We start from the raw sequence: 14,400 nt of genomic DNA, 5'->3' as shown, positions 1-14,400 counted from the left end.
ACAAAGGGGAGTTACTTAAAAAATTGCTGAGACCATTAGCGCTGAAGCACGGCCAGTATGTACCCTGAGAATATAAAGGAGAAAATTTACAATTTTTGTAGAAATAAAAATATTTCTTAATGGCTGTAGTATGCACTAAGCAGTTATTTGCCTTCTGATACTCCTCCTTCAGTGCTTTCTATAAATAGCTTCACACGTTTCTGGTATTTTCGTCAGTGTGCGCTGCAGTAATAGAATGCTATACTGTAGACTAGAATAGCTTTTTCCTGCTGCAACAAATCTGTCTTACCGTAAGTCTGTCTTTTGCGGACATACCATTTCTGTGGTGAGTGCCCTCCTTCGTAATATGAGGCGCCACTTTCCTGAGCTTGTTCTGAAATTTTCTCACGTCCATTCGCAAGTAATTTTCATACGACTTTCAGCTCCGGTAACAAATTTTGTTGTATGCTTTTATCATCTCGCCGCGAAATCCACGGCTTCACCCAAATGCTGCTCTTCCAAATGCGAACACAGTGCAATTGTAATACATCCAGCTGCAGAGCATAGTGACAAGTTAATGTCCGCTGGTCTGAAACTTCGACCAAATATTGCTTGAGAGTGTATCAGCATAGTAGGATCTATGCCAAAGATCATCTATGCCAAGAATGACCTATGCCAAAGATAACCTATGCCAAAGATGACCTATGCCAAAGATGACCTATGCCAAAGATAACCTATGCCAAAGATAACCTATGCCAAGGATAACCTATGCCAAGGATAACCTATGCCAAGGATAACCTATGCCAAGGATAACCTATGCCAAGGATAACCTATGCCAAGGATAACCTACGCCAAGGATAACCTACGCCAAGGATAACCTACGCCAAGGATAACCTACGCCAAGGATAACCTACGCCAAGGATAACCTACGCCAAGGATAACCTACGCCAAGGATAACCTACGCCAAGGATAACCTACGCCAAGGATAACCTACGCCAAGGATAACCTACGCCAAGGATAACCTACGCCAAGGATAACCTACGCCAAGGATAACCTACGCCAAGGATAACCTACGCCAAGGATAACCTACGCCAAGGATAACCTACGCCAAGGATCACCTACGCCAAGGATCACCTACGCCAAGGATCACCTACGCCAAGGATCACCTACGCCAAGGATCACCTACGCCAAGGATCACCTACGCCAAGGATCACCTACGCCAAGGATCACCTACGCCAAGGATCACCTACGCCAAGGATCACCTACGCCAAGGATCACCTACGCCAAGGATCACCTACGCCAAGGATCACCTACGCCAAGGATCACCTACGCCAAGGATCACCTACGCCAAGGATCACCTACGCCAAGGACCACCTACGCCAAGGACCACGTACGCCAAGGACCACGTACGCCAAGGACCACGTACGCCAAGGACCACGTACGCCAAGGACCACGTACGCCAAGGACCACGTACGCCAAGGACCACGTACGCCAAGGACCACGTACGCCAAGGACCACGTACGCCAAGGACCACGTACGCCAAGGACCACGTACGCCAAGGACCACGTACGCCAAGGACCACGTACGCCAAGGACCACGTACGCCAAGGACCACGTACGCCAAGGACCACGTACGCCAAGGACCACGTACGCCAAGGACCACGTACGCCAAGGACCACGTACGCCAAGGACCACGTACGCCAAGGACCACGTACGCCAAGGACCACGTACGCCAAGGACCACGTACGCCAAGGACCACGTACGCCAAGGACCACGTACGCCAAGGACCACGTACGCCAAGGACCACGTACGCCAAGGACCACGTACGCCAAGGACCACGTACGCCAAGGACCACGTACGCCAAGGACCACGTACGCCAAGGACCACGTACGCCAAGGACCACGTACGCCAAGGACCACGTACGCCAAGGACCACGTACGCCAAGGACCACGTACGCCAAGGACCACGTACGCCAAGGACCACGTACGCCAAGGACCACGTACGCCAAGGACCACGTACGCCAAGGACCACGTACGCCAAGGACCACGTACGCCAAGGACCACGTACGCCAAGGACCACGTACGCCAAGGACCACGTACGCCAAGGACCACGTACGCCAAGGACCACGTACGCCAAGGACCACGTACGCCAAGGATCACGTACGTCAAGATAATCGTTGTCCAATATTTGATCAAATAGCCCCTTAACATACCTTTATGACTCAAATTCGCACGTAGACTCACGGTTGCTAACTGCGAATACAGTGCGCAACACTGTTAAAGGATCAGTTGTTCGAAACCCTGTAATTGTATCCCATTGCGTCACATAAGTTTAAAACTTCATTAAAAATATACACACAATCTGCCTCTCTAATGGTACAAAAGCGTGGCGCCTAGCGACGTCGCCCACGGACTCGATGATGCTTCAAACAGCAAGGTGTCGTCACAAGGTAAAAATGAGGACACAGCTTAGAAGTTCTTGCTACGTGGAATATGGATTAATTATGTCACATTGTCACCAAATTTCGCCACAGTCTTGGTGTTTTAGAGCCCAACAGTCTGATTAAAGCCTCAGAAACGAAATTTCTCACGATTATAAAATGTTTGGTTGACAATTATGAGGGCGTGATAAGTTAGAACTTGGCACCGGGAGCCAAAGAAGCTACTGCACCACGCTCTCCATCGTATTTCATCGCAGTCTCAGTATCATCGAAGTCTCAGTACACTATCATACTGGAGAACTGGATCATTAAAGTCAAGCCGATATGTCAGCCTTAATGAGGACACTTCATTTCGTACTTTCTGCAAAAGCCGAACGTCAGGTTCGATTCCCGGCTTGGTACGCTTTCAGTAAATTAATAGGATTTGAATTAGTTTATATTGCCCTTACGAGTGGAACGATGCATATGCATGAAGTGATTAGCACGCAAATACGGTGGCGCCGTTTAGACGTGATTCCCGTGTAATCACCTCCCGTAGTCGGTTTTTGAGAAGGATTTTACGCCAAAGGTTAATTAACGGATTTGCTTGTGTGTGTAACTATTAAGAACTAAAAGTATCATAAAACTTTTTTACCTAAGTGTATCACGTCAGTTATTTTCTGCTAGCGTTCCGAGCTCTATATAATTCATAAAGAGAAGGCTATGACGTGTGAGAGGTGTCACACAAATGCATTAATTTTTTTGCTTTGTTTAACAACGCATCGCTAATATTTTCCTCTTGCCGATTCAGAGGAGTTCTAAAATAAGTGCAGCTACAAGAACAATCGTTACATGAGCGTCACTTTAAATAGGGTTGCTGGAATCGAGCGTTTGTGTTCATCGTATCACGACGCGTATTTTTCATTACACAAATGAAGATAAGTTTTGGTTACTGTGGGCGCCAAAGTTTATTGAATGAAGGTGACATTATTCCACTGAGAGCTTTTATTTAGACCTTTTCTTCGTTAGACTACCATCTTCGGATTTTTTTAGCCATTTATGAGAGTGTAGTCCGTAAGCATGAACAGGCAACTTTTCACATTATTTTTTACTGTTCGTGTTGATTTGCAAGTTATATGCTTCGTCTAGGTTTGCCAGCCTAAACGGAACAATGGCAGCTTCGTGGAATCCAAGTTAAGTTTCCCGCAACTCATTACTGAACAAGTTCCTGCATGCAACATGATTCATTTACTAAAGAGGTGTGGTGGATTTTTTTCTGGCGTTGCCCAGTACAAATTACATATGAATTACTCACAGCACATTTTCATTAAGAAAGTTCGTTGCGGCCTTGCAATTCATTAGCATGAATAAATGCTTTATTTACTGACAAATCACGATATCTATTCATTAACCCAGTGCTGTAACTTAAATTTAGGGTAAAGTTAGATTATAAATTGCCGGTAACTGATACTCGAGCTTCACATGATTTGATTTTTCTAAGACACTGTTGTATTACAGAATCTAAAAAAGTTGCAGTAGAACAAATAGCAGAAATGTTTTTCTGATTTTTATAACCGTTATGTAACATTATTTCACGCAGCACAGCTCCTCGCGAAGTCTATTAATATTTACGTAAGCAGTCACAAGTGGAAAAGAAAATTTAAATATCCCTGACGCGCATAGGAAGTGGTAATCACGTGATTTGTTATTTTGACGGCGGCTCCACGGTCGTCAGGAAAGAAACGCGGCACAGCTACCTTCATTTAAATAATCGATGGTCGAAAATAATCTCTGTCTGCTCTTCCTGGTCAGTAATTACCTTATAAATAAATCATGGCGCCGACATACACGGCAAAGTTTTCATTCTGCTAAATAACAATTATGGGTTATAAACCCTTTGATATTTTTGAGTCTGTAGACCACTTCAGCGGCCAAATGCCGAAGTAAACTTCTTACATACTTGATATGGACATGAAGGGATACAGGATTGATGACATTCTCCGAAAAGCACTAAAACTATGTGACCTAGTAACATTTTTGTATATTCTTTGTTCAACATGTATTCTATTAGACCTCTGCGTCAGTGGCAGGAAATCATAAAAGTAGTCATGAAGTATTCATACCTTACTAAGACTACTACTGCCGCTGCTACTGTTACAAAAGCGAATGTATGTGCTCCATCGTTGAACCTATCTGTCCTATTCAAAAACTATCAGAGACGGGTTACCCTATCACTCATCGGCAGCCACTGTCGCCTCTTCCTTGTCCTCAGGTCGTTGTCCCTGGCGATTTCTCTTCATTGGACCAACTGGGACGAATATGAGGCCAGCCCAATATGCCGATGACCTGATTTCTAACCATACAAGCATGCAGGCTGTCACGTTTAACTTAATACACTCTAAAAGAAAAGGAAACAGCGCATCACGAAGAAATTATTCAAATGGGATGGAAATCGATAAATGCGATATACGAGGGCCGTTCAGAAAGTATCCTCCGGTTGATTTAAAAAAATACACCAAGTTAAAAAAATATATTTTAATATATACATCTTACAACTACATCTTTGCACTATTTTTCTACATAGTCTCCATAGCGATTGAGGCACTTACCGTATCTCTTCACAAGCTTTGAAATTCCTTCTGCATAAAAATCACCCGCTTGTGCCTGGAGCCAGCCTGTGACCGCATCTTTGAGCTCTTCGTCGTCATCAAACCGCTGTGACCCGAGCCATTTCTTCAAATGCATGAAGAGGTGATAATCACTTGGCGCCAGGTCTGGGCTGTAAGGTGGATGGTTGATAACGTCCCACTTGAAGGACTCAAGAAGGGCCGTTGTTCTGCGAGCAGAGTGAGGACGGGCGTTATCGTGCAAAAAAAAAAAACGATACCGGAAGTCAGCATACCACGGCGTTTGTTCTGTATAGCCCGTCGTAACTTTTTTATTGTTTCACAGTACATGTCTTGATTAATGGTCGTACCACGTTCCATGAATTCAACCAACAACACCCGTCTGGCATCCCAAAACACTGTTGCCATCAGTTTTCTGGCAGAAAAATCTTGCGAGGCTTTTCTTGGTTTGGTAGGCGAATTTGAATGTGCCCACATCTTTGATTGTTCTTTTGTCTCAGGGTTCACGTACTTAATCCAGGTTTCGTCACCGGTCACGATTCTGTTTAACAATGGTTCTCCTTCGTCGTCATAACGTGACAGAAAGTCTAATGCAGAGGCCATTCTTTGAGTTTTGTGGTGGTCGGTAAGAATTTTGGGCACCCATCGTGCACAGAACTTACGGTAACCCAACCTTGCTGTCACTATCTCGTACAAGAGAGTCTTACAAATCTGTGGAAAACCAGTAGACAACTCCGACATTGAGAAACGTCGATTTTCACGAACTTTTGCATCAACTGTCTGAACGAGTTCGTCAGTCACCAATGATGGTCTACCACTCCTCTCTTCATCATGAACGTTTTCTCGTCCACTTTTAAATATACGTACCCATTCACGGACAACTCCTTCACTCATAACTCTTGGTCTGTACACGGCACAAAGCTCACGATGAATAGCTGCTGCAGAATATCCTTTGGCTGTAAAAAACCTTATGACAGCACGCACTTCACATTTGGCGGGGTTTTCTATTGCAGCACACATTTCAAACTGCCACAAAAACTAAACTAGCGCAGGTACGACGTTCACTCGACCACGGCTTGATGCCGACTGACCTGTTGAGTGCGTGAACGCACAGATGGCGTCGCTACTCCCCCCACAACCCGCACTGTGACCGATCGGAGGTTACTTTCTGAACCGCCCTCGTACATGCACAGAAAACGAAATCATTACAGGTTCTGTAAAACTGGATGATTTATTGAAGAGGAAATGTGGTATCGATAGATCCGATGCCACAGCGTAGGTTGGCACTACGAGAGCGGACGATCTACAGGAGACCGACGACAGCGCGCTCTAGCCACGGAGGTAGAATAAGGGGAGATGGCGCTACAGACTTACGCTGTATCTTGTTTTGAAGCCAGTGGGCGGGCCTGCCGCCATCTTGGATCCACCATAACATTAGCAGACGAGTGTTTGAAATTGCTTCTTGTTCGTTATTTCTGTCGTGTGCACGCGATATTTGTTTTATATAGTAAATGTTACACTGTTTTAGTGAACAACGCAGCATAAGGAACGCAACTTCAAGCGTTTTTCTGGTCTTAGATGCGTATTCGATACAGTAATACGACACGAAAATATGACGCTTCTGGCCTCAATACTATAATTCCTTTTTGTTTATACGAATAACCGAGAAGAGAAGTATGTGCTATGAAAATCGTGCTTTCGTAATCCATTTCTATTCACTTCCATTGTGTTTGTGTCGATAATTGATAAAGCCAGAACTCCAAAAGCAATGATTGATAGTTTAAAGGCACCGATTTGTATTCGTTGCATTTTGAAGTCAAATGCAAATTTTTAAAAAATGGTTCAAATGGCTCTGAGCACTATGGAACTTAACTTCTGAGGTCATCAGTCCCCTAGAACTTAGAACTACTTAAACCTAACTAACCTAAGGACATCACACACATCCATGACCGAGGCAGGATTCGAACCAGCGACCGTAGCGGTCGCGCAGTTCCAGACTGTAGCGCCTAGAACCACTCGGCCACCCTGGCCGGCGGCAAATTTTATATGTTCAGGTTTGCAAGAAACTTATTTCCTTTGGTGTCCCATAGATGTATGCAGGGATGATATAAACAAGCCAGCTATCATGTCAACAAAGTGAAAGATTCGTTAAATTACGAAGAAAAAGAACTGAATTTAAGATTGTCAGGCCCATTGTTGTTTACACATCTCCTTTGTTTTTAAATTGTACCTACCAAGGGACATTCAGTGTGGCAAATAACAGCAATGTACAGGGTAACATGAAAACACAGTGATTATATTGTCTAAATAGCCTGGGCTTAGATAGGGAACTTTGCTTTAACAAATATGTAACCCTTTAAGTACTTATAATTTAAGCACTATAACATGTGTTCCACACATTTTACTTAACATTTAATTAACTACATGCAGTTACATTACTTTTATATTAAATTTTTGCATTTTAAAACATTAGTCACTATTTCCAGGATATTTCTTGCCAGGACTTTTCGGATACTTGGGAATAACCAAACAATGAAAAGCAAGTGTATTGCTCACTTCCAGAGAGCTCTTCGCGTTGGATTGATAGGAAATCTAAAGTCAAGTCTCGAAAATAAAACCATACTGTAAAACTTCTCAGTGCATCAGAATTTCAAGTATATACAACAAAATAGCGCTTAAATAAGTCTACTTACGAATGAAATGTGATTTGTTTAAACTTTAGACTACAATCAGAATTAGTACACCCGTAAGCGACGCGCCGGCCGGTGTGGCCGAGCGGTTCTAGGCGCTTCAGTCTGGAACCGCGCGACCGCTACGGCCGCAGGTTCGAATCCTGCCTCGGGCATGGATGTGTGTGATGTCCTTAGGTTAGTTAGGTTTAAGTAGTTCTAAGTTCTATGAGACTGATTTCAGATGTTTAGTCCCATAGTGCTCAGAGCCATTTTTGAACCGTAAGCGATGCAAGTAGGCATTTTTATCAAAACGCTCCACGACTACACGGAATCAAACCACAAGAAGCGAATGTTTTGGGGTAGCTAACATGGCGGACCTTCACTTGGGTCGGCTTCAAGTTTGTGACGTCATGACAACTCAATGGCTCTAGCCGACGCTGTGCAGCTCTACGAGGGCCGCTCCACTGTCGCCCACTTCATGAAGAGCAGACGGCCGAGAACCATCACTTTAGCTTAACTTGCAATTGATACTTTGTTATCTGGAATTTGGCTGTACACCTACGTGCTCCTCTGTACAAAGATACGTATTCAGTTGTATATGGTCATAGACCAGTAAAAAAAAACCTCTTACACTTTACTTGCAGTACCGACGTGCTTTACCTCACCTGCTCCTACTCGCTTCCTTTCCTTCGCCCTCTTTGTCAGATTACAGGAGCAGACCCACGCGCCACCTTCCAGGCGGGATACAAAACAGGAAAAGCTTCACAAGTAGAGCAAGTCAATACAATTGGGCTCACCTGTTGGCCTTATGCAAGCAGTATTCTACATCTACATTTATACTCCGCAAGCCACCCAACGGTATGTGGCGGAGGGCACTTAACGTGCCACTGTCATTACCTCCCTTTCCTGTTCCAGTCGCGTATGGTTCGCGGAAAGAACGACTGCCGGAAAGCCTCCGTGTGCACTCGAATCTCTCTAATTTTACATTCGTGATCTTCTCGGGAGGTATAAGTAGGGGGAAGCAATATATTCGATACCTCATCTAGAAACGCACTCTCTCGAAACCTGGACAGCAAGCTACACAGCGATGCAGAGCGCCTCTCTTGCAGAGTCTGCCACTTGAATTTGCTAAACATCTCCGCTCTTCTTTGGATATTCTCCATCTCCTCTGTCAACCCGACCTGGTTCGGATTCCACACTGATGAGCAATACTCAAGTATAGGTCCATCGAGCCTGCCCGGTTGGCCGTGCGGTCTAACACACGGCTTTCCGGACGGGAAGGAGCACCTGGGCCCCGGCACGAATCCACCCGGCGGATTTGTGTCGAGGTCCGGTGAACCGGCCAGTCTGTGAATGGTTTTTAGGCGGTTTTCCATCTACCTCGGCGAATGTGGTCTGGTTCCCCTTATTCCGCCTCAGTTACTCTATGTTGGCGATTGCTGCGCAAACAAATTCTCCACATACGCCTACACCACCACTACCCTACCACGCAAACATAGAGGTTACACTCGTCTGGTGTGAGACGTTCCCTGGGGGGGTCCACCGGGGGCCGAACCGCACAGGGGCGGCGGAGGAGTGAAGTGGACTGCGGTAGTCGTCGTGGGGTTGTGGACCACTGCGGTTGCGGTGGGGACGGAGCCTCTCCGTCGTTTCTAGGTCCCCAGTTAACATACAATACAATACGATACAATAGGTGGAACGAGCGTTTTGTAAGCCACCTCCTTTGTTGATGGACTACATTTCCTAAGGACTCTCCCAATGAATCTCAACCTGGCACCCGCCTTACCAACAATTAATTTTATATGACCATTCCATTTCAAATCGCTCCGTACGCATAGTCCCAGATATTTTACAGAAGTAACTGCTACCAGTGTTTGTTCCGCTATCATATAATCATACAATAAATGATCCTTCTTTCTATGTATTCGCAGTACATTACATTTGTCTATGTAAAGGGTCAGTTGCCGCTCCCTGCACCAAGTGCCTATCAGCTGCAGATCTTCCTGCATTTCGCTGCAATTTTCTAATGCTGCAACTTCTCTGTATACTACAGCATCATCTGCGAAATGCCGCATAGAACTTCCGACACTATCTACTAAATCATTTATATATATATAAAGTGATAAGAGTGGCTTGGTATTCTCCTGAGAGATCTCGTGGCAAATTCTGTCCAATTGACGCGCTAGATCGTCAAAATCACGAGATGGTTGTAGGGTCCTACACATAATGCTCGAAACGTTCTCTATTGGGGAGAGATCCGGCGACCTTGCAGGACAAGTCAGTGCATGGAAGCACGAAGAAACGCAGCAGAAACTCTCACCATGTGCGGGCGGGCATTATCTTGATGAAATGTAAGCACAGAGTGGCTTACCATGAAGGGCAACAAAACGTGGCGTAGGGTATCGACGACGTACCCCTCTACTGTAAGGGTGCTGTTAATGAAAATCAGAAGGTTCCTGCTCTGAAATGAAATGCCACTCCAGACTATCGCTCCTGGTTGTCAGGCAGTATGGCGGGCTGTTACCTACTGCCATCGGAGGCGTCTCCAGACACGTCTTAAAAAAAAAAAAAAAAAAAAAAAAGGCTCTGAGTACTGTGGGACTTCACTTCTGAGGTCATCAGTCCCCTAGAACTTAGAACTACTTAAACCTAACTAACCTAAGGACATCACACACACCTTAGCGGTCGCGCGGTTCCAGACTGTAGCGCCTAGAACCGCTAAGCCACCCCGGCCGGCACACGTCTTCGGCCTGACATTTCATTGATTGGTGTAGAACTGTCTTCAAGGATGGGCCCCAATGACCAACGAAAACTTACGAGGTGCGTTTGAAAAGTCCGTGCAAAAATAAAAACTACTTAAGTGTTTGGGGCAAGCCTTTCTTATTTTTCGACATAGTCTCCTTTCAGACTTATACACTTCGTCCAACGCTGTTCTAATTTGTTGATATTGTCCAAGTCTGCAAAATAGCTATTAGTTGCCGCAATCACCTACTCGTTTGAATAAAATCTTTGTCCCGCCAGCCATTTCTTCAAATTTGGGAACAAATAGTAGTCGGAGGGAGCCAAGTCTGAAGAACAGGGGGGATGTGAAACGAGTTGAAATTCTATTTCCATTAATTTTGCGACCAAAACTGCTGAGGTGTGTGCTGGTGCATTGTCGTGATGGAAAAGGACTTTTTTGGCGGTCCAATCGCCGGCGTTTTTCTTGCAGTTCGGGTTTGAACCTGTGATAGTTTTACCCTTTCCCAGATAGTCGGTGAGGATTATCCCTTGCGAATCCCAAAAGACATTCGCCATAACCTTCCCGGCCGAAGGAATGGTCTTCGCCTTTTTTGGTGCAGGTTCTCTCTTGGTAACCCATTGCTTAGATTGTTGTTTGGTCTGAGGAGTATAGTAATGTATCCATGTTTTATCTACAGTGGCGAAACGACGCTTTAAGTCCTGCGGATTCTTCCTGAACAGCTGCAAACCATCCTTGCAACACTTCACACGATTCCGTTTTTGGCCAAGAGTGAGCAATCGCAGAACCCATCTCGCGGATAGCTTGCTCATGTCCAAATGTTTATGCAAAATATTATGTTCATTCGAGATGCCCACAGCACTAGCAATCTCAGGCGCCTTAACTCTTCTGTCATCCATCATTATATCATGGATTTTATCAATCATTTCTGGAGTCGTAACCTCCACAGGGCGTCCAGAACGTTGAGCATCACTTGTGCCCATATGGCCACTCCGAAAATTTTGAAACCACTCATAAATCGAAGGTGCAGAGTCACCGTAAAGTACATCAAGCTTCTCTTTTGTCTTTTGAGGCGTTTTGCCTTTCATGAAGTAATGTTTAATCACCACACGAAATTCTTGTTCGTCCATTTTCTAACAATCACTCGACTTCCTGATTCACACGAATGCCAAACACAAAGAAATAAACCAGTATGGCTGAAACTTGGTGTGCGTTCTTTTAAAAGATGCTACTAACTAAACATGACCTCGCTACGCGCCGGTGGTGCCATCTCTCAGACTTTGCACGGACTTTTCAAACGCCCCTCGTATACGGAGACACCCCAGATAGCGGTGGGATGCCAGCCTTACTGTCGCCCTGCCACACGGCCCGACAACCAGGAGTCATGGTCTGGGGCGCAATTTATTTTCTTAACAGGATTCCATTGGTTATCGCACAGTTCCAGCTCAGCGGTACGTCGACGGTATTCTACGCCGTGTTACTATGGCCATAGCACAGTTTTAGAGTAAGGGTGCAGACTGTGACACCTCTGTGAGCGTATATCGTCTCGCCCACTCGCTGCCTATTCGTGACAGTGGCCACCGTTAGGACCTTCCACTTTGCTGTGACAGAATCGTCAGAAAAGAGTGAAAAAGTGATCGTACATGGGACGTTTTTACGTAACACCTGCTTTGTTTAACCTTTAAAGGGAGTGGAAGGGCTGACCCAATAGAGTGAACATTTAAATTCCAATGTGTTCATTAACTGCCAAAAACAATCTCACGGGCCGGCCTGGGTGACCGAGCGGTTCTAGGCGCTACAGTTTGGAAGCGCGCGACCGCTACGGTCGCAGGTTCGAATCCTGCCTCGGGCATGGATGTGTGTGCTGTCCTTAGGTTAGTTAGGTTTAAGTAGTTCTAAGTTCTAGGGGACTGATGACCACAGAAGTTAAGTCCCATAGTGCTCAGAGCCATTTGAACCATTTGAACAATCTCACATGAGAATTGACAGACGCCACTCAGGCAAGATTATTTACGAAACACTCATTACATAATATCATAAGCAAGTTAATAAATGATTAGCCAACGATCTCTCATAAACACTGAGAAATGTGACTAAGGATGAATTTAACCACAACTTTAACGAAACAACTCTGGTTAAGACACGTTATTTAAGACACTTTCAATTCCAATACTTTAACATTACATGTAAAATAACAGTGGACACACTGCCTCAATTTTAACTCGAATACTTAGAACATATTTATTAAAACGTAACTTGGGCAATCTTGCAAATTACTAGACTAGAGAACCTTGCAGAGCGAACCACGAAATTATTCAAATGCCCGTTGGCTTTAAGACGGGCTTTTAGGTCATAGAAAGTATCAACTTTGTACAATCATAAATGTGTAACAACAGAAGTAAGGCCCAAGCTTGTAAGGCCGAAGTTTAACCACGAACGGTGGAGCCGACTGAGGGAAGTAATACTTAACTTCGAACCAAGACGTGGCTCCGTTTGTAGCCCCACATCGAGTAGGCCACCGAAATATGAACCCAGCAAACGCTACACACGAGCTCAGGCGAAGTCCACCGCCCGTAATCCAAACTACTCTTTCCCCGCTGCGGTTGCCCGCTGCCTCAGCCTACTGAAACACAGACCACCCCGACAACAGGAGGCCAAAAAACTTCTCTTAACTTTAAGATTCAAGATTGACCAGTAAATTAAAACTATAAAATCAAGGCTAAACAACAACTAATTTCACTCGCAGGTCCTTTCTTTAAGTGAAACAGTACCTGATAAACAAACGCTAAGAGTGAGAAATGAACTGGCTCACGAGAACTGACACTCACTAGAACTTCATGACACACATATTGGCCACCTTAAGTGGGCCTGCAAAGCTCAACACGGTAACCTTTAGAAATAAAAACTCATATTGCCCGCAGAGGACATATTGACATGGAGTAACCGATATCGTAAGCAAATTAAACACTTGCTAATAATAGCTAATGAACTAACATTCTGCGAATACGTCAACATTAAGGGAAAGCAGAGCACACGCTTAGTAAGAGGTATCAAATGAAATCGAACACACACAACGCGTCCGGCAACGTCTTGCTGTACCAAGAGCGATAACAAGCACAGTTAACTAAGCGCTCTTAGTAACTGGAGTACTTAACTGGATGTCTTGATGCTGGGGCGATTTTTCGAAGATGTCAGACCATCACTTCGCAAGACCTTAACAGCGTGTCCCTCCAAGGAAGCGGGCGCATCCACAGCTCACGAGGTTGCCGGAGAATGCACAGCGCCGGCCAACTCCCGCCGCCTCCAGTACAACCACGTGACAGCCGCCGCCCGACCTCAGGCACGCCGTCTTCGCTTCTGCCCGCCAGCCAATCGCCGACTCGCGCACCGCCGCCTTCCGTTCTCAAAGTGTTGTTCCCCTTACTTGCGGTCGGCACTCGCTTATATCTCGAGCCGGCCCAAGCCCAAAGACAAACCTCTGTACTAGGAAATCGATCGTACTCATGTCAGAGATACTATTGGTGCCGGTCCCGCCACGGCTCAGTAAAACTTTCGTTATTCATTGTTTCGTGATCTGCAAATTGTCACTAACGTCAGAACCTCATAACGTTTCTGCACTGGAGCGGGCGATAGCTATCAAAAGGAAATCGGAAAATGGGTAATAATAGGCAATGTATGCAACAGAATCCCTGACGACTAATAGGAAACATCTCACCAAGAAGCTGGAAGCCAATGAAAGAAAGATCGGAAGGAAGCTGTTAGATGCAAAAAAAGAGAAAGACACAGTGAACTGCACTCGCATGTGAATAGTTGAAATATGTTGAATTTCTGTCTTTAGACACACAGCAGCAATGAGCCTGAGAGTACACTGAGCAGGAGGATTTTTTCCTATTTTCTGGACAAAGACCATTGGGCTGCGGCGTACTGCTGTTGAGTTGGTCTTCGAAAATAGAGATCATAACTA

At 45.2% G+C, this 14,400-nt stretch overlaps 1 protein-coding gene across 1 annotated transcript in view; it reads left to right on the top strand.

Annotated features, from left to right (window-relative positions):
• The window catches only part of LOC126101279 (proteoglycan 4-like), a 47,225-nt gene extending 45,040 nt beyond the window's left edge, over positions 1-2,185 (top strand). The window contains exon 2 of the mRNA XM_049911961.1: positions 1,108-2,185. Within this exon, the coding sequence (XP_049767918.1) occupies positions 1,108-2,185 (1,078 nt within the window). The remainder of the gene's footprint in view (positions 1-1,107) is intronic.
• The last annotated feature ends 12,215 nt before the right edge of the window (positions 2,186-14,400 follow it).

This window comes from Schistocerca cancellata, chromosome 9, assembly GCF_023864275.1.
Source record: "Schistocerca cancellata isolate TAMUIC-IGC-003103 chromosome 9, iqSchCanc2.1, whole genome shotgun sequence".
NCBI lineage: Eukaryota > Metazoa > Arthropoda > Insecta > Orthoptera > Acrididae > Schistocerca > Schistocerca cancellata.
This window is presented reverse-complemented; position numbering and strand designations above follow the sequence as displayed.